We start from the raw sequence: 26,660 nt of genomic DNA on the forward strand, positions 1-26,660 counted from the left end.
GTACCTGAGGGCAACTAGTTGGTTAGCACCCAAAGAGGAAGCAAATTCACACACATGCAGCACCCAGGTATGTGAGAATTCATGACTGGTTCAAAAGAACACACCAGAGAACAAAGCATTAGTGGATTTAGCACCACTGCTAAATCCACTAATGAAAGGGATCATAAGAAGTGTCATTGCAGGGCTCAAGGGCAATTTAGTTGCAGTATCAAGTATGCTCTTGCATCCAAAGAAAGCCTAAAAGGACTACAGCTCCAAGCCAGCTCTGAGAGAAACCTGGCAGGACTGTGGCCATATGGTTGGTGTGTACACTGACTGTGTGAGACACCAACGAGATTGTATCAACTGAATAGCAAGGGTCAACCTCAAAGATCTACAAAAGAAAAGCCAAGGGGCATAATTCCTTCTGGACCTTTCTGATGTGTTAGTGACTTTAAAACTTCAAATTTAGCTGCTCAGAGACCTGCTGGGTTACAATTTCTGCAGCATCCCCCTCACTTTGCATGTAGTGCTTTTAAACAACATTGAAAAAGTGCCCCTTGGCTTATGGTCCTAAAACAGAGACAGAAGAAAAAGAATACATAGTTCAAAGAGCATTTGATTTTTAAATGTGTACATCTCTCAGATGAACTCAGCAGTACTTTGATCATTACAACTGAAAGTGCATAGCGACTATGGACAGAAGATAAATAGTAAAAAAATTGACATTTAAATACATATTTCAACAATACGAGTTTCTAGACTTTATATCATGCAATATTCCCCTTTACTTTCAATTCTGTATATTGTGCAATACTCTCCAGAATATAATGCTCTTTGTAAAAAGATGTGAAATGTTGCAGTAATTGTCTTTTAAGTGTTTCTTCCAAATAGCATGCAAAACATTCAAAGAAAGGAGAATGCTGTTGATATTCTGTTAGATCCTGAGTTTTAAAATCCAAATATAAACCATCATATACTTCTTCCCATTTCTATTTATTAAAGCAAATCTACAAAAAATTATATAAATTACAAAACCTTCTTGAAAGAATATTTACCTTTTCAGCCGGGATAATTCATTGATAAGAAATTTTATCAGAAGTTTGGAATAAACTGTATCTCAAAACTGTATTTATAAAGTCACAAACTCATCTGGCAAACACCTTTCACTCCCAATACTTTCAGATTATACATAAAAGATAATGCAATTAGTCCCTTAATATACACAATATATTTTTCTGACATATGTAGAGCAAAGGAACAATCACCAAAGGAGCAAAGCACCAATCCTAAGAGAAGGAGACTTCACTGAATTGATGTCAATGGTTGTATCAATCTTTGATGGCATTTTAGACAGTGTATATACAACAGAATCTCACCTTTTGACTGTATTTTTCACTGAAAATCAAACTTGCAGAGTCAGACTCTTAACAGTTTTAGATTTAAAAGTAACTTATCCAACAGCTCCTAGTGGCTTGCATGAAACAGAAGTAGCACTTTGAGAGCAAATGACAGGAACAGTGCAAAGCATCAAAACAAAAGCAAACAAGTGGAAAATCAGGCCATTTTTTACTAGCTGACAGTGGTCTCAAAACTTTAAGCAAATGTTTTTACAAATTGTATCTCCTTTAGATATTTTAGACACGTTTACTGAAAAAAATAAAAGAAGAAATGTAGAAACAAGCATGTGTTTTATATGTTTATTCTGATACGATTTTTTTATGTCGGGGAAGAAAATCTGTGTTTAATCAGGACATATGTATCTTAAGGCAAAGCAAGGATTTCTGGTCAGAAAAAGATCAATTATAGCTTCTGAAATATATGAAGATTAATTGTTTTGTCCACATACTTCCAATGAAGAGAAAAGAGCCACTCTCTGTCAGCCAAAATGAGGCAATCAAAGATGATCTATAGCAATGAGTTTCTACTTCTGGGATTGTGCTAAGCATACTTTATAAACATACAGAAATGAAAGCATCTTAATTACCTTCTTCACACATATGCAAAGAGCTATACAAAACCAGAATATGTCAGTGAAGCTGGTAATAGGTACACATGCCTTGCTCTTCAACTCCTAAAGCCTATTTAAATGAAATTTAATTATTAAAACAACAAACCCATGTTTCCAACAAATTATTTACTATATAAACAGTTTATAAAATATCAAGCACTCACTTTCTCATATACTCTTGGCTTTTTTGTTAGATGGGAGGAGAATGTGAGACAGAGCAAAATAAGAAGCTCAGGAGAGCTGTAAGTACTCCAATAATAACATTTTTACTTTAAAACACAGTCCTATATTACAACATTATTTATAACCAGCCAAGCCCTGTCAGAGAACTGACATATGGTATAGAGATAACATTTGTCCAAGGCAAGGGCGCTGGGGCACAGCTTGCAGTTAATACAGCAGGGGAAAATGAAATGCAATGCAGAAAAAAGAAAGGAGATTTTTCAGATAAACTAAATCAACGTTTCATTTAATTAGGAATTTATACATATTTCAATAACTTGATGTCTTTTTTTGTTTTAGGCAGCTGTTACAATTTTAGTAAATTTGAGACCTTTTAAGCAAGTCTTCACAATTACGAAGAGTTCAGCATCTATTAGTAAAATATGACATTGTAATTAATAAAAGACAATATTTTACAAGATGATACCACCAATATGACAATTTATAAGCCATCAATAGTAAAGAAATTCACTGCTACTGTGAATCTTCCAAAAATTTCCTGAGAACTATGTGCTGTACATGATGGCAGCCCAAAGTCTACTTATTTCAATAACCTCCAAAAATCTGTAAATTGAAACACTGTCAAAACCACTAGTGCTAAAGTATCCTCCAGTAAAAAATGTTACATGCCTTTTTGTACAGTTGAAAAGTTTCTGAGTAATAGATCAACCTAATACAATCACACAGCATACTAATCAGGAGACATTACAGCTTCAGAAACAGTCCTTTCCTTTTCATCTCAATTACCAACAGTGAAATGATCTGAAAATGCTTTACCTTTTCAGTAGTTTGATTTGCTCCAGCTGCAACTTTCAAGCCCTCTAAGTTTTATTTTACCACTACCAGCAACTCCCAGGTGAATATCACACTTCGCTTTAAAAATGTTAATAACCTGCCTTTAAGAGATCATTTCTAATGTATCAGATGGTCACTGTACCACACCGACTCTGTTTTTTCTTTAGTGACTGTAGCATTGCAAAGCTGTAACTCCGGACTACCATACATTGCTAAAGCAAGACTCATGAACAGGCTCACCACAGTAAAACACAGAAAATACAAGCTTACCTTTGGTTTAAGCAAAATTAAACATTGGCTATGATATAATCCTTAGCAAGCAGCCAGCACCTAAAGCAGCTTCACCTTTGTTTAAATAACTTGTGAGGTTTCTGGGTAGAATAAATCTTTGGGGTCCTGGCGTTGCCTCTCCCTCGTTATCCTGTAACCACTTGGCACGGCAGCACTGCGAGGAATGATCCAGTTGCTTCACTCACAAGTTCCTTTTACAACTGTGATTACATTACAGGGCCTTGCAGAGAAAAAAGGACTGAACTACCTGCCAGCTAGCACTTAGTAATATATTGCTGAAAGGTTAAAAAATTCAGTCAGCAGTGCATTTTCCAGAGCACAAAATATTCTAAGCAACCTTGGTCAATGGTCATGGATTTTTTTAATGCTCCTGGTCAAAATCTGATGAGGAGTCAGATAAATTCAGAATCACATTTCTCTGTCCCGGTGATTTTGACTCATTTTGCATGAATTTGGTACAAAACCACCTGAAACACTGCAAACCTGAGAAAACATCAAACTAGCATTAAATATTAAGTTATAGTTATGCAGCAGAAAAGTCTAAATGATGTTACTGTCTTAGAGGGACTTGAGCACAGCAGAGTTAAAAAGTTTCACTACCTCTGAAATGCCCATGTGCATTCTGAGAACAGAACTTCATTTTTTAATTGCTCCTTTCATCTTTAAACTTCCTTTTGACATAGAAACAGACTTTGCAATATTTGTTTCTATGTCAAAATTTTTTGTTTCTGGCATACCCTATTCTGAAAATGTATTATACTTTCATTTTGCAATTTGTTAAGAATCAACTGGCATTTGAAATTGTAGGGACCAATGTGCCTTCTCAGGGTGATTACAGCCAGAAAGGAAAAAGGAAATTACTCAGCATTTGTCAAGCCAAAATAAGAGCATTATTTCAAACAGAATTATAATGAAGAAAAAATTAAAATGTGCACAATACAGTTCTGTAGATCTTCAAGTTATGGTAAAGTTCTGGTTATTTCAAGCATCATAAAATAATTAAGGAGAAAAATGCCACAAATTAAACTGTTCCTTTCAGCTAGTAAACACATAACAGATTTAAGTAACACATAACACATTTAAGATTGCAAATACTGTAGAGGTGACAAACTCAAAATCCTCCCCGGTAGTGATGCAGTATATCTCATGTCACTCCTATGCAGAAATGTCCATGTATTTTCATTGCTTAGGCACAAATTTCCTATTTAGTGCAATAGTTGAAGTTATCTTCTTGATAATTTTAGAAATAATGCTTAGAAGATGATATTACCTTTTTGAAAAAGACATAGCTGTATGGTATGTAATTCTCTCACGATGTGCGTTAAATTAAAAAAAAAACCACAAACAAAAAACCCCAAAATATGATTAAATGGAAAGATTTATCTCAATACAATACCATGGTGGGAATGAAATGCTGATGTTGGGAGCTGCTAATGTGTTCATGTCAGTCTCCCAAGACCTGTGTTCAGCCTGTACCTGGCAAAGGTTCCAGGACCTGCCTGCCACCTTGAGCAGTTTTACACAAAGCACTGCACTTGTGGCAAGAGCACAGAAGTTCCGTCTCACACAGGTTTTTGCTTAGGGAAACTCCACAGAGCTTTAAAGTTGAAATAAAAAACACACAGGAGGAAAGCTCCATGGCTCTATAGCCTCTCAGAAAGCTCCTTGGGTCACAGCCTTTCCTTCTTTATGTTTCTTCTCCTAATCCCAGGAAAAATCATTCCAAATATTTCTTATTTGTAGGGCCAAATCCCCTTTCCAGGATTAAAACTGTTTGACTTACTCTTCTGGATGTGTAACACAAAGGCTGACCAAAGACTTGGCTTGTTCTTCCACCACTGAATCCTGAAATATTAAACTCTCTACAAAGTAAATTTTTCTGGGTAGCCTCCAAAGTACCACACCTCAAATAAACTTTTATTTAAACTTTCTACAAATTTAGACAAGATTTTGCATGTTGTTTTTGCAACCTTGTTTGCACTGCTGTCCCTTGTACCACCATCAGTGATCCCACTGAAGTTTCAGCTATAGTAAACTATAACTATGCTCTTTTTCAGCCAAAGCACCTGTGCTCATGCTTACTTTGCTTTTGAATTGCTTTTAAAATGTAACTACCTAAAGTTCCAAGCCAGCTAAGTTGTGATGACGTACAGACAATACCTTTCACCTTTGAGGTCAGCCCAGGTAATAACTTCCAGAAAGGAGGTTAAAAACTCAGGAGATGCTCTTTCTTTTGATCAACTAGAGTTCAAATCCAGCTAATAGTTGTTCTGGTGCAAAAATTTATCTTTTGAAATAGCTTTTTATTCACAGTAGTAGTTAAGACAGGTAAGTAGTGAGCAAGACAGTCACTTAATGCTTCCATTTCCAAAGAGCTTTTTGTGGCATTACTCTCAGTCTGGTTTGCATTAGTTGCAGCCATCTGTGGGTAAAAACATCTACGCCTTGGGCAGCGGATCTGTGCTAGATAAACACTGCATAACTCTAAGATATAATTGTTCCCTTTGTGTTTATATTATTGAAAGTGGACAACTGCTCACAAAGACCTGCTTCAGAGACACATCGTTCAGCCAAACTTCCCAAATGAATGCTCCAGCATAACTCTGCCATGAAATCCTAAGGTTTGTATGTTCATTATCAAATATGCTCTGAGGAAAACACTACTGACAAGATGTAAAAGTTCAGCTGTGCCACAGACAGACACCAGCACAAAAAACCTGTCATCAGTATTGCTTTGATCTCTGGGCTAGGTAGGGAGCAGTGTGAGACAGCAGGATTTTCTGTAACACCTTGCATTTTGGCATCAAAGACAACTACAGGTTATTTTTGCAGTCCCTATGGCCGCTCATTTCTCATTTCCCCAGCTATCCTCTCTTGGTTACAAACCTTGCTTAGCAAGGAAGCACTTGCCTGTCTCAAAGGAGAAGCAGTCAACAGACATGAGGTAAAAAGCACACCAATACAGAAAGAGTTGATCTGTGATTTCCCTAGTAAATGACACTAAATTTTTTACTACAAAGCAAGATTTTTTATTGTTTTATAATAGATTTGTCATATAAACATTACAAACATGATAAAAAGTTAAGAGAGATATAAGTACAAGGGAGAATTAGCCATATATATAATAAAATAATATTTGAGAGTATCTGAATTACAGCCAATAAATAGAAGCAGAGAGTGAGCATTTACAAAATTTTAAAGCCCTTTCAAACACAAGGCAGAATGAGATGGGGGGAAAAAAAAGTGGTGCTAATACAGCCTATCTCTACAGAAAAAAAAAACTGATTCCCTCCCAAACTTCTAGATATTTCTGAAGTGAAAACACTTCCAAACTGCTGTGCCAACTAAAAGAGAACATTATATGAAAGACATATTTTAATGCAACTGTGCATGAATACCAGTAAATTTAAGAATTAAAGGCACTTGTCTTGAACAAATACAATATCCAGAAATGTTGTTCCATGTATGCTGATAACAAAAATACAATACAAAGCTAATTTCACTACTTCTGAAATATTTAACAGGCCATTTCCTTCCCTGTGTATTACTCAAAAGCAGATGCTATGACTGAGCATTAAATTTTCCTGCTGTATTGGTATAGAGAGCACTAACAAACCTATCACAGCTGAAGAAATAACCATTTAATGATGAACTGGAAAATAAAATTTGCACATCAGCATTGGCACCAAAGAAAATGTGAAAGAACAGCAGAAAATTGCACAGCTCTGTACAAAGGGAAATTTTCAAATCCACATCATAATAACAAACATGAAAATCTGCAATAATCAATCAGCCAGTATGAACCACAGATTTTGAATTCTGAATATACTTTTGGATAGCAGAGAAAAAGATAGCTCCCCAGAGCACACAGCACAAAATCAAAATATCATTAACAAACCTTATTTTCATGGCTCTAGGCTTACTATTGGGTAAACAGAAACCTGCCTTTTACAGTAACTTTAGACTCTATTACTCAAGCCAAGTAGTACTACATCTTTCCAGGGATTTTCATATATATTAGCTCATGGATGAAGATCATAAAATACAAAAGTAAAACAAACTTGCCTTTCATAGCAGGATTACACCATGGTGCTTGAACCTTGCAGAGCTAATGGTTTGAAGGTCAGGCTCTTTGGAACAGATGCACTAATCTCTTACTATCTCTATTAAACAAATTATTTCAGACAGTGTTTTTCCTTGGAACTGAGAGATAAACCTCTATTTGCTGCCTAGGATTATTGTGGTCATTAATGAGAGTGGTTCTTCTTGGGTGTGTTTTAAGTGTGAGAGGGTAGCTGCTGTTAAGTACAGGTTGGTATAAAAATAGCAATGGCCAATTAAACAGCAGGGAAAAGTAAGACACATAAATTCCACACAGGTAAGATGCTCTCAAAACAAGTATTAAACATAATATATGCATGGGAAAAAAAAAGATTCCTATGTACACAATAAATCAAAATCACATAAGGTAAAGTCTAAGATCAGAGCACAGTCTTGCTTTATAATTAGGAAATACTGTTTAAGGAAATATGCTGGTTTTTTGTTATACTCTCTATAATAGGTCAGACTTTAAAATTCCACGGGTACAACAAAATCTAATGTGACAGAAGATTTGAGATAAAACAACAAATAATAAAAACTGCAAAAAGCCTGGCTTTTTTATATAAAGCTGGAATTACTACCTTCCTGACTAAGTAAAGTCTGATATGACATAATACAATTATCTAATTGGTAGCTAACTTCTAATGAAATCACAATGAAAGACGACATCAAGAGCATGCAAATATCATAAAACAGAAATTTGGGGAAGCTCCTTGATAAATTAAAAGAATAGCTACTTCCACAATAAGAACAATGTAAAAGTGAGTTTGAATAAACCTAAATATCATACATAGATATTTTAATAACTATTTTCCAGTATCTATATCACCATAATTATATGTTATTAAACATACCATCTTAAGGCTATGAAAAATATCAAAACTAGTATGTCAGATATCAGAAAAATAATATTTTTGAAAAAGAGTCTGCAATAACAAGATTTACCCTATCTGTTAGTGACATAGCACTGAAGATATGTAATGAACACAATCTCCACTTTCTTTTGAAATGAGTTTTAATCTGCATTTCAGTGGTAATAGGAGCCAATGTAACTGAAAAATGACTCAAATCTAAAATTTTTTTACTTAATAATCCTTTTATACAATGTGCCTGATTGCACACTCTCTTCAAAATATTATTTTTATTCGTGATATCTCCTCTTTTACTCAGCTTCTAATAAATGTATTTAATTTTTAACAAGTACATATTCTAGTGGAAAATTGAAAGCATTTCTCTCTGATCTTCCAATATATAGTCAGAAAAATTCTTAGAATAATTTATGGTTTTTTCCATTGAAATCTTTAAGTAAAATCAATTTTTCTAACCCTTGCCCAGGGGCAGGCTTTCTCTGAAGACTGCACTATGTGTAATGCCATGTTGGGAAAGAGAAAGATGCCCAATGAAGACCAAAAGTTTTTCAAAGGCCTTAACTTTTCTATATATTTTTTGTCATCCTCAAAGGAACTTTAGGCTACACAGAATCACTGACTATATCAAACAAAATATAAAGTCATGGGTTATTTAGAACAAATCTGAAGTGCATGGTGTTGTTAAATATTTCTTTTCCCCTACATCCAGAAGAAGTTTTTTTGTCTTACATATTCACAAAAACATGCAGAATTTTCACCAAGTCCAAGTTCATCATGCATAGATCTCCATGGAGCTATTCCCCATGGAGCATACACAGGACTGGACCTCACCATCACGAGGATACTTCATACATCATACTTGAAGAAAATTCCTATACTTTGTAATGTAACATTATTTGGTTCAACAGTGAGGGAAATAAAACACTTTAGAAATCAAAGTTAACTTGCCTATAAACTCCTGCTCCAGCACAATGGTGCCTGAAAATTTGAAATATTTGCTACTAGGATGTGATTTATATTAAAAAGTCTTATGTTTTTAATACAACTCTCAGTCTGTGAGTTTATATTATGTTCTGTTCTATTCATCCCAACAACACAATGAAAAATACAGCACCAACCCAGAATCGTGGTGAAATTCTGGTTTGCTTTTCTTCAGAATTACAAAGGATAGAAGAACATCTTTTATACACTTAAGTGATCTCTTTTCATACCACCTTCCTATTCAGCAAGGCAGGTAACCACAGTATTTTCAGGTATTTTGTAAGGATCATTTTGACAGTGATAACTCTTATTTTGGTAAAAAATTCTAACAATTATAATGAAAACAACTTGTTACAGAGAGTTCAGCACTGTGCCATCAAGGATAACAAATGTCACCATGCTATGTTCTGAACTAAAAAACATGAGCTAAAAGAACAGTCAAAAGGATGTGAGTATAAACATACACATTTGCAAGGCAACCCAGTGATGGATGAATCTGTTTTAATTTAATTAATGAGCTGTTCACATATCCTATGCATTTCTTCATAGTTCAACTGAGTTCTTCATAGTTCAACAGCTTAAAAGACTTTAGGAATCTTCTTACAGTCAGCTCCTGACTCAGCTCATGGTCAACATAGCTTCTATAATATCACTAAAAAACATCAACTAATCAGGTACTGCTACTTGCTCATTTAGCTAACTTTACACTGCAAGGAGTAATCCGTGGTATTTACCCTTAAAGCACGTAACCTCTAAAAAGTAATTAATTAAAATCTCCCAAACAGAAACATTCTTACTGGCAGAACGCATGAAATGAAGAAATGAAGCTGGCCCACATTACACCCCAGCAGCACAGAGCTGAGTCCTACTTTAGCATGTTTGGGCATCAAACATTATATTGCTTTCAGCCACAGATCCCAATTTCAAGAAAGCTAACACTGTTCTGGTTTATATTGTAAACATTATTAAACATGTTTAGTATGTAAGTGATACATAGATGAGTATTAAAGTATGTAAATTTATTGTCCCACAGAGTCTTTCCTTAAAGCAATACCCCAGTGTAAAGGTTACACACATACATGCACATTATGTTACTGTCAAGCAGTTACAAATATCTTTTAATCTCACAGTTCAAGCTGTAAGCTTTTTAGGAAGTCTTGGCTCTTCTGCAGACTGTGGGATTTTCAGTGGATCACTTGCAGTCCTGAAGTTTGCTCCTCAATAAAAGGGGACAATGGCACTTACCGTTCCTTTGTAAAATGATTTAAGGTCTATGGCTGCCAACAATGCAAAGAACAAAGAACCATCACTACTACTAAAGAGGTCTGACATGAACTATAAAATTCAGAGCATAAATTAAGAGCACATAAAATAAATTGCACTACAAAGTCCAACAGTACATATTTAAATAGCAGCCATAGCAGTTCTTGCTTCAGTCAGGATTGCAAAATGACTGCTATACTCTTACTACAACTCTAAGAGAATAGAACACTTCGAACAACAGAAAAAAAAATCTGCAAAAGGTCATCCATTTATTCTACAGAACAGTCTTATTGGGCTGCTAAATTCTTAAGCCTTGAAATCAATGGGATTTTTAAGCATCAAACTCTCAAGACAATTTCTTAAAAATAAGCATATCCCACCAACAAAGAGACCATTTTTATGCATAAAGAGAAACTACCTGTGCAGCTAACATGTTGACTGGCATGCCTGTGGGAAAGCTCTTTAAGTGGAAAAAGAATGTTACAATGCAAAGCATCAATGTTCACTTCTCAGTTTTGCAACTTCATTTCATACATAGTTCTTTAAATAAAAACTGGTGATCCTACTTCTCTAAGGCATACGGCTTCTGTCATAAGTACTGAAAATGCTGTAGTCACAGGCACCACATGAACACAGATAAAGAGTAAAACATGAGAAGAAAGTCAGGAGATGTCACATCTGTCACCCTAAATTGATATCACAGAATCGCAGAATGGTTGGGGTTGGAAGGTACCTCTGGAGATCATCCAGACCAAACCCCCTGCCATGGCAGGGTCACCTAGAGCAGGTTACACAGAAACACCTCCAGGTGTTTGAATGCTTCCAGAGAGGGAGACTCCACAACCTCCCTGGGCAGCCTGTGCCAGTGCTCTGCCACTCTCAGTGTGAACAAGCTCTTCCCCATGCTGAGGTGGGCCTCCTTATGTTTTAGTTTATATAAGGCTATTACTCCTCGCTTGACACCCATCTTTGAGACATTCATATGCATTGATGAGAGTCCCTCTCAGTCTCCTCTGTCATCATTCAGCCTCTCTTATGGGATCAACCACTCATCCAACTGGACATTTGATTTGCCTTCCTGTTTCTCTTCCTCACTTTTAACTAAATTTCATGCTGTCCAAATATTGTTTGCTCTTTCAGCAACAGACTATTTGCAACTATAAACAAAAAGTAGTATTCAAACAATACTAATAAAGCATAGTATTGACAAAAGTATTGACATTGGCACACAACCCCAGGTAAGACTAAGAGAACATATTTACTGCTCAGTGCACCAGCACCAGGCACAGGGCAGGACTGGGAGAGTGACAGCACATTGCAGCTTGCTGTGCTCCCCAATTGCACTTTCAAGACTAAGAGCATTATTATATTCCCAGCATGCAAAAACTGGCAGTTCCATATCCTAGAAAAAAGTAATTTGTTAATGGTACACAAAAAATTATTAAAGTACTTATACTTTCATCATAAATATTGTATCACAGGTGCTGTTATTACATATTCTACTTGACTGATGACAATGTATGAAAGGCTTGGATCATGACAGTTGTGCTGAGAGCACAACTGATTCAAGTTACAATAAATTTACAATTCACTGTGTCACTTCCATCTACACATTTCCATCTATTCAGTTTTTATTTTGACTGGAAAGATTCATAGCAATTACATAGTATTAGTTTTAATGATGACATTTGCTCATCAAAAGAGGTAGGACATTTAAGGAGATCACCAGACATTTGATTGCATTTAAAACAATTAACCAATGGGCTTCTTAAAGATTTTTCATGGCACTACTTCTGAGGCTGACAACCTCAATTTCTTTAACATAAATATATTGATGGTTCCTTTTGTGCAAACAATTAATACAAAAATACAAAACAGACACACACACAACTGTGCCTCTTGATTAGCATTCACACAGAGTCTAGAATTCACACAGAATCTTAGAAAGCTGACTTTACATCTTATGGGTGCTGAGCAATCAGCAGAGCAAATGAGAGAAACTGCTTATGAGGTAGAGCGTTACAGCATCTCAGGAAAATCTATAAAAAGAGAATCAGAAATATTAAGACAGTTGTACCTATGGAAAATAAGTGTGCCAAAGACACTCCTGCATTTGTAATTTGAACTTAGCTATCACCCAGCTATCACCCATCAGGTGTTCAAACCTAGTGCTCTGACACAGTTTGCTTATTGCATGTACAGCAGCAAGAACAAGCATGTAGCTATTTCATGTGGCCCAGAGGTGGTTATTTTTTAGTAAGACCTCCTCTATCCAAGCAACTCTGCCCTGTGCATCTCCTCCATGCAAGACAAGCAGCAGGAAACCTTGCAGGATTCAGCTACAGGACATGAAGGATTGGGGCAGCTGAAAGTCCTTGTTTCTGAGGAGGTCCAAGGAAAAGGCTGGGAGCAGAAATAAAGGGGGCTGGGCACAGGCCAAGTAAGACTCAGCTCACTGAATTTCAAGTGTTTATAGATGTTGCACTGGAGCTAGTCATGTCAGACTCCTTTTAGAACATATACAGAAAACCAGACATTTTAGGGGGCACTTAGCTTTTACTATTTCAGACATTTACTTGAGGATGGTTAAGCCATGCATGGAAGTGAACATTTCTTTCTGCTGCCTAGAAAGCAAGCCTGAAGTGATGAACTGACAGCTATTTTGTGGAAACCTATACTTGTTTGGACTACTCCCATCCTTTCTGATTGCAGTTCTTGTCCCACTTCTTTGAAAAATGATTCTAGGGTTCATGTTCTAGATCCCACAGTTCCTCTCCAGCTCCTGAAGTACAGCTGTACCATGTAGGTCTATTCAGAAAAACACAATCTGAGAGAGATGGACTCATGGGATTCCTTGAAGAGCTAAGCAGTGGGAATTACTGGCTGGAAGACTTGTGCTCAAGTCTTTCTAGATGCAACCTTGGGTTTTTTATTTTTTAATTTTTATTTTTTTTTAAATTAAACAATACATTATGTCAAATATTCAGTCACCAGCATTTCCACAGAAAGATTTGTCTCTGGACCACAAAGACTTGGACTGGAGAGGAGCTTTTTGCCCTTTACAGAGTGTCCCCTGGCCCAAATCACAAAACTTTAAATGGCATTGTGGTAGCATGCTACAATCTAAAGGTGATTATTGGGAAAAGTCACTCTCCTGGGATTTTGGCCATGGGCAAACTTTGGACCAGAAACTACTGTAAGCCAGACTGGGAGAGTGTGCACCTTGGCTAAAAGGGGATTCCACCAAATTTCTTGACATTGTTCCCAAGTTGGCTATAAACATAGCTATCTCCATGAAGCAGAGTATGGGGTAAAGGCCTATATGCAGCCATGGAGCATAAAAATACTTCTTGTGCAAGAATAAATCCAACTGTATTTGCAACTATGTAAATGCTGTTAAAGAAAACTGTAAACTGCTACTCAAAAACATCACATTTTCTCCACCACCTTCTCAGCACTTTTTCTCCTGGATTCCCCAGTCAATGACAAAGGTTCAACTCCTATGAGCTAATTCCTGATCTGTGACTATAATCCCTGCATTAATATATTAAGTTGCCTGTTCCAACACATGCTAGAGATGTTCCAACACATGCTAGCTCTCTTGCTGTGACATGTACCCAGACCTGTGAGATTTTCAACATCCGGGGGAAAGTAAGCACAATACAAATACAACTTAGTTCTTCCAAACCCAGCTCTTGGGGTGGTTGTGCCTCACAAGGACCATTACTGAGACTCTGGAGACAGGGTTTGGTTACTAGATTGGATCCTGTGTGAGACCTTTCTGAAGTGACCCCTTCACAGTGCAGTGGAGTATCTCTACCTAGGCAGAAGAACCTGGTCCCTAACATGGTATGCCTCTAAGTTAAAGAGAAATGATTCCCTCAAAACGTTTTCCTGGTGAATTATTTCTTTGCCAGCAAGAAATACTACTTCAATGGACAACTTTAATTATGCAAAAAGCAAATCAACCCTACCAGTATAAAACCTGGAGGTTTTTTTCTATGTTGAACATCTTTCCCAGTTAATGTTTGGAGTCCAGACTGAAGAAAGCAGATGAGCCTTGTCAAATAAATCTCCTCACCCTGCCCTGACCATGAACTCTAGAAAAGAGCTGTTCAGACAGAATATCATTAATAGAATAACTTTAAAAGACAGAGTAATGGGTCAAACTTATCTACTTTACACATAAATCCTAGGTCACATCCACCCTAACTAATTCAGTGTTTAAGTCTGGCTATGCTCTGAGAGAGAACACTTTACACCATCATATCTAATCAAATGGTAGAACTATAAATAAAGCCACCAAGAGCCATGTGAAAGCAAAAAAAATGAAAACAGCAACCCTGATATTCCTGCCTGGGAGAGCTTTTGGATATTTTAACATGCTCTGTTAAAACAGGAAATCCATTTACATGCACCTGTGTTATGATAACTTGTCAATCTGACAAGTTCTGTTCTGAAACCGAAGAAGTCATCACAAATAAATGTATTCCTAAGACACTGATTTTTTTCCAAAGACACAAAATTCACTATTAACACACCACCATCCCCACCTCCCAGACTTTTAGTCGTGATATTTTCCAAGCACCACATAAAATCAAAGGTACCCAGTTAACCCAAGCCTCAAATGCAGGAACTGTTCTGGGCACCCACCCTATCTTATCTAACCATGAATCTCCTGTGTTTCACAGCTCACAGAATTAAAGCAGAAAGACAACTGCCTCCTCTGGGCTTAGCACTGACCCGGCTCAACCTGAAGCAGAGCCAAGCTTCCATCACACAGAGAATTTCTTTAGGATGGCCAGACATCTAGAACTTCTGAGAATTAAAACATCTCATTTCAAAGAATTCCTGGTAAAGTGAACCTTTTGAAGTGATTAGACACCAGAAATCTTTGCAATATGAAAAATGGCTGTATGGGTAAATGAAGTAAACTAGATGCGAGTGTCTGTCTGTGAGCACCAAGTATGTCTATAAATATTAAGTAATTTCAAAGCAATTCTGAAGGTAACTTTGAGGATATAAACCACAACAGTTCATTGCACAAATAGTGTAGTTTAATCTTTTAGCCTTTTGAATGTCTTAATTCTATGGCACTGCAGTTAAATATTTGTGGACTTCAGTCTGAAAATCTAAACAAATTGTCCAATTTCAGTGAATTCAAGCAAGCTGAGACAGACCTGAGGATACACAGAGGCCACACATACTGAGGTCTAAGTAACTGCACAGAGGTTTGTACAAAAGTAAACAGCAATTCAACTTCAGCATTGCACAGTATTTTTATGCTGTACTCAGAGTAAGCTATGCCAAATAACAGACATACTTAGCACCTAACACCACCAGAGAAATCAATACAGATATAAAACATCACTTTGCACTATTGGACCCCTTCTGGAAGTTATATGGAAATCACTTCTAAAAACTGCTTATAAAAATAAAGGAAAGCTGGCAGGACATTCAAAAGCCTAATGAAAATGGTAAAAATATGCCACAGTTGATAGAAAAAAATATTTGTACTTTGACAATATGCCAGTTGTAGAGATCCCATAATCTCTGACTTCCTGGGATTGTTTTTATTCTTTGTCTTTTCTTGGTAATTTGAAGCAAATTTAACATGTAATAATCCGGCTAAAACGGAGTGGTCAAAAATCACTCAAAATTTAATACTTTAAATACTGGTACATGTTCAAAGGAAAAGACAGCGTAAAAATAAAAGGATCTATTCAAATATGAACGTGTAAAATTCTCAGTAGACTCTGACTGATTTGCTGAGGAAGCAATCACTTCTGGTATGTTTTGGTGAAAGCCATACCAAGCACAGGGAGCAGACATTTCCAGGGGACAAAAGTCACTGCTCCTCAGCCACGTTTATCCATGAAGTGCAGCAGATGCCACTGAAGTGCCAGGCTTTGTGCTGAAGAAGAACAAATGAATTGGGTGCCCAATTTCCCTTTTCCCTTCTCTTTGTGTGTCAGACTGGTTGTTAGGAAGCAAGTTTGGACTAGCAAGTAATATGAGGTGCTTGTTTTCATCTCTTCTGTCTTTGTTCTATATTAAGATTTGCCAAAGTGGTTATTACTTATGCTAATTTAATTTATATGCCATCTAAAGTACGAAGAGTACTCTGGGTAATAAAAGTTATACAATCAGAGATCTAATTCCTTTGTCACACAGTTTACATTAAACTGCTGCTCCTTCTCTTCTTGGAAACAAAGTCAGCCATGGACTGGCCAATGGCCCTGGGGGCAGAAACACTGCCAGACTGATGCCTGTGGGTGCAAGGCCAGTGCCTGTCCTTGTTTATCTCTGTCCACTCGTGTCCTGCAATGCTGCTGTTTCCTGGATCTCAGCCAGCTGAACCCAACCTCCCTTCTTGATATCTGAAAAGGACTGGAAAAATGCTTTTAAGAGTGTGCCTCAGGTGTGATCAGACTCTTTCCTATCCATATGCAAAGCTCCTGCTAGAGAGTCTATGTATCAAGAGGGCTCTGTAAAGTTGGGTGAAAGTTTTCAGCCGAAATTTTTTAAAGAAAAAAAAAGATTCAGCAACACTGAAATGTTTCATGAACTGATACCTCCTCTGACACTGGCAGCACTTTATTTAAAACTGTCATTCATATTTATTCATATTTCAGGAAATATTCAAGCTAAATTTTGTCCTTTCAAGATCAAATAATAAACTTTTAGATTAGAAATAATTTTTCAACTACCTTAATAACTTGCAAAAAATTTATAATTTCTAAAAATTTATATGAAGATTTTTCCATAACTTCACTGAGTTCTGCATATTTCATTACTTATGATATAGAGAATTTGGAGTATCTAAGGGCCATTAGCTGTATTGCAGACTTATATATCTACCTTACATATGTATTCAGCTTTTTTAATAAATGCACTAACACAATCAGCTGCAGTAAAAGCAGCAAGCTTTATTATTATTATCATCAGTATCATCATTATTTTCCTTGAAAACCACTCATAAACAACAGTTTTTTGTTCTAGGTTAGGTTTATTCTTTTTTATTTGGATTCTGTCACTAATAGTTCTATTCCTAGCCAAAAAAAATTTACTGAAAAAACTCTCAAAGCTTATCTCCCCATTCACATGTAAAAGTCCTAATAAGATAAAAATAATGTCTCTAATGCTTCTTTGGATTCACTAAATGAACATTTTTTTAAACTCAGCCTACCAATATCTTATAATCAAAAGTATGATTTTTTAAAATGTTCTACAAATGAAACAAAAAGAACTCCCACAAAAAACCACAACCCCTCCAAAAAACCATACAAACAACAACAACAACAAAACCAAAAAACCAACCCTAAACCAAAAAGCCTTCAAGATTTTTTACAAAGTCAGTTTTATTTTCTAAAATTTACCAAACTACATAATTTCTTGGCCCTACTGGATTTAGAGATATGATGCCTGTATCTGAAATACTGTGTTGAACAAGCTATCTAAATTAAAAAAAAAAATCAAGTTTGATGTTAGATAAGAAAAGGACTGCTTCTGAAAGGTAAAAAAAATAAATAAAAGGTCTATCAAAATTAAGCTCAGTCATCTGACTCTAAACAGAGGGCTTTACTCTTCCATGAGAAAGGAGTGAATTCCTGTGCCACAGAGGAAGAGTATTTTTCCTCTGAATGACTACAGGTACTCTAAAATTCTGCAAGTTCCAGAACACAATCTGTGGATCTAATCAGGCAAGAAGCATACGAAAAGTAATAAAATACAAGTTTTAGACTGATATTCTCTTAAAGAGAGGCACTTACACAGAAATTTTTAATGTGAAGGTAGTACAATTTTCTTCCCTCTTGGTAATCCTTTGGCACCACTCTATTTCCTTTTTCTGTCATAATTTTGGTAACATTTCAACTCTGTGTTTATACTTGCACAAAGTAAAGCTTGTGAACATAGTGTGAATCAGATAAGAAAGCAAATAAAAGTCTTCTTTAAACAGAGCTCAGTTAAATATAGCCAGAACTCTTAGTAGGCCTTTTTCTAAGGCCTTTCATAAGAAAATACAATGTAAACATAGCAGTGAAGCTACACTTATTAAATACATTTGGCATATTTTGAAATTATACAAGACATGACATATCCAAGACATGACATAGTTTAGGCATAATAAAGATTATACTTTTGGAAAGCTATAAATTTTCCTAAACCCCATGCTACTAACATATTGGAAATAGCCCTAATAACAGTTATTGCTGCAGTTATATCTGTTTTTAAAAATCTAGGGAAAAGTTGCAAATACAAAAGCAGAGCAATACTTTTGAGTACAAGTCAGGCAACCGCATAACAGGAGAAAAAGTCACAATTTGCATTTCAGGAACAAGGAAAAGAACCACATGTAGCACCAATTCAGCAGAGCAGTGGACTTTCAAAATACTAGCCCTTATTAGGAAATCTTTTGGAAGATGAGTAACTGGAACTGAACTGTGTTTCTATTAAGGGTAGTGAATTCCTCAGCAAGACTGCAACAGTAAATAAAAGGGAACATGCTTACATTCACTCAAGAGCTTCAAAGAATTGAGTATCATTACTAGAAATAAAGGAATTCCTCTTATGAAAAAAATCAGGTATTTTTCTTTTTGTTTAAACTATTCTTCATCTGTTTGCTCATTACCCTTCTCTTCTTCCCCACCCCTTGCTGCAGAAATATTTGGGTGTAGGAGCAGCTCAGGATTTTTCTGGGATCAGGGTTGCTCTTTCCTCTTGGGTGTCAGGTGCAGAGCCCAGATCCTGTCACCTTCCCTAAGGCACCATGACCATCCCTGCTGCTCACTAAAGACTTTTTTAGGTTGGCTGAAAAGACAAATCCTTCTAAATGTCAATCTCCCTACATTCTTCTTTTTGTGCAACCAAACCATTATCCTCATAGATCATCACAGCTATGCAGAGCAAGCTCTCAGGGGCTGCTCTGGCAAAAAACCAACCCAGATAGGGAAGACTGTCACAGAGATAATACTGAACAGACAAGCAAGGCTAACGAGGGAGCTGCAGGACAGACCACCACACATCTGCTAGGCTGCTGAAATCTACTTTTCAAGTACACAGAGTCTAGAGTTAAGAAAAATATTTTGAAACCCTACTCACTTAAGATAACAAAACAGAGACAGCTGTAGGTAAGGAAGCTCATGTGTAAATATGAAGCATTCTTGCAGAGATCAATGCCCAACACAAGCAGACACTTGGAAATGCTCCTCTGAGAAAACAGAGAACAACATGTGAATTGCAGTAGAGAAGGTTAACCCTGTGAGGTAACTCTAAAGCTGTAAGATGTTAATTCTCATGTTAATTCTTAATTCCAAGCTAATTTTCTGAATCTGCCATTAGAAAATCTGATATCTTGTAGCATTCCCCTTGGATGAACAAGAGATGGCAATACAAAAAGGTAATATCAGAAAAGAAATCCTGTGAAAACAGCAAAAGAGTATTATGCTAGATAAGAAACAAACAACAAGAAAAAAAGGCTCTTTCCCTATTGTGCTAAATGCTCTGAGAGGTTTAAGATACTTTTCTCTCTGTTCTGACTGTTAGAAACTTTATTGTAATTTTGATACAAATATAAAATTTATTTGTAACCAATTTATACCTATTTGTTATTGTAGCAGTTTCTGATAGTGCTGTCCTTCAGATTCAAGAACTCTTCTGCATTTTTTTCCATCTGAAAATTTTAATTACTCATTCCAAAAGGAATGAACTTGCAATCTGAACTGTCACAGCTTTTCACTCAGCTTATTCTGCAAACATTCTGTGATCCAGTGAGTGCTACTCAGAAAAACTACTCTACCCCCAAGTTCATCTGTCACTGAATGCCAGAATGTTCACAGAACAAGCTGAGTTGGAAGGGACCCATAAGGATCCTTGAGTCTAACTCATGGCCCAGCACAGGACCATCCCCAAGAGTCCTTCCCCTAGATTACCAGAACTGACATACTTTCTAATCACTTTCATCATCATATTCTAGCAGCATAAACACTAGCTCTCAATAAAATAACAAAATCTGCCTGTGGGTTTTGTCTTTAAATTCAACTAACAGACATTCTCTGGCTTGTTTTAATAAATCCAGTTGATGCCTCCCTCCTTGCCGGTTTCTTCCTGTCATCCAGTATTCCTTACTGAGTCCCATGCTTTCTATCCAGTCTAATAATAATAGATGATTTACTGAATTCTAAATAAAGTAATTCTAAAAAAAGTAATTGTAAACTTTTGTCTAGCCCTTGTTTCTTATCAAATAAGCACAATTTCTTTCACTACAGTAATAAAAAAATAGTCACGTTATGAGGTAAAAGAATCATGGTTAGAAATGCATCCTTGTCATTCAATCAATCAATCAATCAATCAATCTGCAATGTCAGGGGAAAAAAAAGCCTGACCACTACATGAAAAGGTTGCCACAACCCTTGAAAAAAAAAAATAATTATGCAAAGAAGCAGTGGTGTTCTCAAGAAAGACAACAAACAAACCTTATGCCAAAGGCCTTTGCCCTCCAGCATATTGTATTTCTTATTCATTATCTGCTTTTTCTGTCCATACCACCTAGACCTGTAGGAAATCCCTCATTTTACCATAAAATTACTACAAGGATGGACAGAAAAATAGTGCTACCAGCATTTCCAAACAAAAAAAGACTGAGAAAATTAAGAACAGATTAACAGACTGGGGAGGTGGGGGTGGGAATGTGTGGTTTTGGTTTTTGATTGTTTTGTTGGTTTATTTGTTTGGTTTTGGCTTTGTTTTTTGGGTTGGGTTTTGTTTGTTTGGGTTGGGTTTTTGGTTTTTTTTGGTTGTTTGTTTTGTTTTGTTTTGTTTTGTCTTTAATGGCAGTGTCCACTCTGAAATTAGGTACTCTGAGCCTGGAAGGCTCAATTTAAGCATTGCTTTCCTTGTTTCCCAAGCAAGGTTTTTTTTGCACATCATAGGGGTGCTTGTTAACAGTCACTAAGTACCTCCAGTGAACCATCACAGTCTCCATCAACAGAGGAATGGATGAGGTTTTATTTTCTAAATCCTTACTTATCCAACTTATCTTAATTTAGCAACCATGAGAGAAAGCCACCTTGAGACCAGTCTTGGAAGGTGAAACGTGGGGAAATCAGTTGGATGAGGAAAAGCTCTTTAAGCTGCAGAGAGCTCACAAAACCAGCATGGATATACTGTGGGGTGCACAACTGTCAGAACTTTACTGCTCAGTGACAATTCCCTCACCTAGATGAGACTATCTTATCTGAAATCGGGAATTTGGAGCTTAATTCAAAAGAATACAGAAACCACCTCTTTATAGGACAAATTACAGAAAATGACAGAAAATATACTTTAGCAGGAAATTCTAGTTTTTATATAGGGAAATATGTTCTAAGATACTGTTTTTGTTCAGGTTGCAAGTTACTTCCTGAGGGAAGCAGACAAACACTTCAAGATTCCCTCCAAGTATCCACTTCAGAGACACACATAAGTGAAAAGAATTTTTCTTCATTCTGTTTTCACCTTGTGACAACACTTGATTTCAGCTCTGCTTCATGGTATATAATCTGTCTTTGAAACATTAATGCCTATGGGCTTCATTTCAGTTTGTTGATGTTGAACTTCACCAACAGAAGATTGAAAGCAAATAATTTTGGTTCTTACACAGAAAAATCTCATTGTGGTTCACACCATAAACATAGCAAGGTAATGTTCATTTAGAAAATTGACCTGGTATCAGTGTAATGTCAAAATAAAAATGCTGCCCATTCTTCTAAGCTCCTTAGCTCTCCTTCTCTGCATCTCTTCCACTCTCATCTATCTCAAAATAGTTGCAAGCCACTGTTGGCACTCAAAGAGAAGAAAAGTGAGCTTCTCCAAAGAAGAAAGATGATCTTTCTGAAAGATGATCTTTCTGAAGCACTATCTGCTGATCAGGGGGTAGAAAGCAAAAGGGAGGAATTCTTTTGCTTTCTAAGACACATGTCTGCATGTACCAAGAGAACTGAAAGGGATCCAGGGATGGGAATACTTCCTTTTATCTGAGATTAAGGCTTTCCTTCTCTCCAGAACTCACTGTACTGATGATACCCCTCCTGTTGCCTCTATCCACTTCAAAATGCATTATTATGTCTCTATATATGGTACAAATTCTGTGATAAATTTTTTCCCTCCTATTATGGAAGTTTTCACCTCATTCAAAACAAACCTAGAACCCCAAATCAAAATGTGGTATGATCAACACTGGCCTCAGTCATTCATTGATATGGAAACTACAAGGCAAGATTCCTTGTAGAAGGGAGTAGTGTTGTAATACAAAATACAAGAAAACTGAGGATGATTTCTTATTCTAATATAATTTCCTATAATTTTCCTGTGATTTAAAGTTTATTTTGCCATATTCAGAAAATTGGTAGTTATACATTTATTCTGTATATGTGTATATATTTATTTACCAAAATAAGGCCAACAAAGAAAGCTAGAAAAGTTGTATTGCAGCTAAAATGGTTATGTATGCCTGGAGCTATTTTCAATTTTCTGTGGTCATCTTGGGAGTTTTGCTTCTTTTTTGTTCCCTTTTCCTTTTCTTCTTTGTAACTGTGATAACATAAGAAGAGCTGGATTTTCATTAGGAATATTGTCAGAAGATTAAAAGCTTTTTCTGGTGAACTGTTTAATCTATCCAATTTGTGGGCACAATGAACAAATACATAGTAAGTAAGGATTTCACAGAACAGTTACTACAAGTATTATGAAATCTTAAACATAAAAGGAAGGTGCAGCAAAAATACATAATTTCATTGCAGATTTACATAAAAATAGAAACCAATTCTTTCACTGACCACCTATAAGGCACAGATCCTGAATAAATATTTTCCAACAGCATGGAACAGGGTGTGTAAAATAATGATTACTGGTCCTTCTAATTTCAACATGCAAGGATCTGCTCCATATGTGCAAAGAAATCCATGGGTGTATGTGTAGACACAAACATGCACAGGCTCACACACACACACTCCTTTTTCAGCTGCATAGAAAATAAAATCTCATCAATAATAGCTACCTTGCAGCAGTTCCATACACACCACTTCTGTTTTTATATAACATTAGGCCCATGCAGTATGTTAAAAGGATGAATTATCTACAATAAGTCAAATGCAGCCCTTTTGACCATTTCTTCAAGTGAAAAAAGTGAGATAGTTATAAACTTTTCTGGCTTTGAAGACAGCAGTAAACTAAAATTTCAGATGTACTCAATCCATAAGAATATAGAACTGATGCTTTTCAAAAAAATCTGCCTTTTTTATTTCTGATCTTCTATTTTGAGTTTTCAGAAACAAATAACTATCTTTGTCATGCTTCCCTTACTTATAATCATGCAAGTCATAGAAATAAAACCTGAACAACCTATGGAGGCTACACATCTACTTCTATATTTTTATATTTCCTTTAAAATACATATACTGCATCAACAGCACACCTCCAGTTCCTGAAAATCTGTCCCAAAAGTTCCTACTTGATACCACTTTTGGAGGCCCATAAATTTTCACATCAGTTCCAAAACTTCAGACCTTAACTATGAGAAATAGTTTTCACATAATAAATTTTAAAGAAGTAACCAGTATACATTATCTTGTCATAACAGAAATTTTTGGAGACCTTAGTAAGTTGCACAACACATTAAAATGAAATAGACATTTTTATGTTTCTCCTCTCATCTTGTATAATATAGGAAGGAAAGGATGTGGGTCCCTGATTTAGAACATGAGCACTTAACCTCTAACAATGTCATTTGGAAAATCTATCAAGCCTGATGTGCATATTGTTCTAAAAAATGCATTAATTTAATTCACTGATTTTTGACAAAACTCAAAACTAGTGACTGACAAAAAGTGACACATTTTTATTTGCTCTGATTATGCCATAGAGAATACTCTTAGCCTGAGTCAAAACAAGGTAAAGATGACTCTGAACTGGTTTACAATCATGAATAATACATAATCATGTTTTTCATATTTGATTTGCTCTTTGAGTTTCAGGAAAACGTTAGAAGTTCCATTCCTTGCAAAATTCCTATTGTTTTGAAATTTACACCAAGCAAAACTTGGAGAGCTATAGTACCTTTCTACAAAGATTAGAAAAATATGAGCTTTAAATAGAATATACTGCGAAGTGCTTGGATGTCACAGCTCAGATTTTAAGTGGATTAAAATATCAGCATAGGAATCCTTTCTACATGACAACACCACTTTTTATTACTTACAGAGCACACCATTGATTCTGATACATCTAAAATAGCATCTCACTGTGTGCAACTATCTATATTCCAGTCTCATACTTAGTCACCGTGCATTCTTGAACAACACATTATTAATTACAGTTCTGGGCTTCAAATACACCAGTTTCATTTATCATTTGGTTCAACTGCATGATTATATACTGGCTGAAAATTCATGAATAGTGTAGAGAAATATAACAATATTCTTGCTGTAGCTGACCAAGCTTTAATTGTGCATGGATCAATTCTGCTGCTCATCTGGCAATCAAAGAAAACCAGGGGAAAGGGGGGAAATATTTGATGACATAAATAAACAATATTGTTACTTACCTTACTTTAGATACCCTGACTATGTGAGAGGAATGCTGAAATATGAGTGCATTGCATGCTAGGATGAAGCTTTTCCACTTTGTTTTCCCCCTCTTAGTAAGAAAGGACCCTTAGGGTCATGTCCTGCTCCCAATGAAGACAAAAGCAGGAGTCTTCACTGGGGTTCAGGAGCAGGACAGGGACTTTAAAACATTCTTCTTCCCTTTTTTATCTTTCTGTATGGGCTTTTGTTCCTGGAGGCTATGCTGATATGAAGCTTTTAAGATTTCTGGAGTCACAATAAAGAGTTGCAAGACTTATTCTCCTAATGAAGCATCACGTTGTCATCTAATTTATCTGAAATCACTGACCCCAACTTGCCAGCATTACAAAAAAAAAAATTGGATTAACTCTCAACTTAAAAAACAAAAGTAATTTTTAAAAATGTATTTTATGCCACTACAGGTACAACCTCTGATTCAAGTTGCATAACTGCCATTCATTTGCTCAGATTTCAGTTCCCACATTCACACTCAACTCAACTCAACTCTTCTTATGCTAAAAGAAATTTCCTACACATAAAAAGCTGGTCTTAACAAACCATTATCCCCTGCTGACACCGACATGTGTTTCTTTGCATTTCCTGGCCTACCTGTAAACAAGGCTTCTAAGAGACAACAGTTTCCATTGATCACGGCAGAAAGTAACTACAGCACACATTCTAAAAGACGTTTGTATATTGTTTCTTGCAGATGTTAAATAATCAAAGAAAATTAATACATCAGGAGTTTATTTACAGCTGGAAAATCTCTCTTGAGCAGTCTAGATGCATATACATGTAACACAGATGCCACAGATGAAATAAGGGTAAACCACGTTTGGTGAGAGTCCTGTTTCCAGGACTGTGTGCCTCACTCACCTGTTTGACTAAGTTGAGATGTGCTTCTGCTCCTTCGAGACACTATGGCAACCACCTTGGCACTAAAGCTGGAGCGCCTTTTCTTCCCACCTGTTCCCACCATGCCGACGGCCGTGTCCGACTGGCTCCCGTCAATGTGCTCCAGCTTGTACATCTCCCCGCTCACGCTTGTGCTCTTTGTGATTCTCCCTGAAGTCCCCATCCGTCTGCCTTGCATTTTAGGAGTAAATGTACTACAGTTACAAAGTAAAAACAAACATGTTAATTTGTCTGTGTAACAGCATTTCCAAAAGCCTTATTTTTTTTTTAATCACTAAATTATTTTTAAGTCTTGATATGTTTCCATTTATTTGGTTCACAAGTAAAAGCTTAATTTGATGCTCCTCGGAGTACATATTTTCAATGCTATTGTTTGTCCTCCACTTTGAGGGGAACAAATAAAATGAACACTTCCCCATGTTTTTCAGAACAACTGAGAGGCACTTAAAAGTTATGTGAAGCTTTCCTGCCTATATCCCCACAATACAGAAACAAATAAAACAGCAATTTTACAACCAAAGAAAATTAACGTGGGGCAGTAGTTTAACACATTCATCTTATCAGTGCTGTTCACCAAAGACCTAACAGAAATAAAGATATCATCTAAATTTTCATACTTTTCAAAGAGAT

General features: G+C 36.2%; 1 protein-coding gene across 23 annotated transcripts in view; it reads right to left on the reverse strand.

The window, feature by feature from the left end:
• Positions 1-26,660, reverse strand: part of RIMS1 (regulating synaptic membrane exocytosis 1) — a 305,897-nt gene that overhangs the window by 14,457 nt on the left and 264,780 nt on the right. For 15 of the 23 annotated variants that reach the window (XM_054280426.1, XM_054280428.1, XM_054280424.1 and 12 more), the window contains one exon: positions 25,992-26,224. The exons of the other annotated variants lie outside the window; for them this stretch is intronic. In XM_054280426.1, coding sequence (XP_054136401.1) covers positions 25,992-26,224 — 233 coding nt within the window. The remainder of the gene's footprint in view (positions 1-25,991; positions 26,225-26,660) is intronic. 23 annotated transcript variants of the gene reach the window in all.

Source organism: Melozone crissalis, unplaced genomic scaffold (genome assembly GCF_028551555.1).
Source record: "Melozone crissalis strain CALT ecotype California unplaced genomic scaffold, PUWL_Pcris_2 ptg000027l_1, whole genome shotgun sequence".
NCBI classification, from domain to species: Eukaryota; Metazoa; Chordata; class Aves; order Passeriformes; family Passerellidae; genus Melozone; species Melozone crissalis.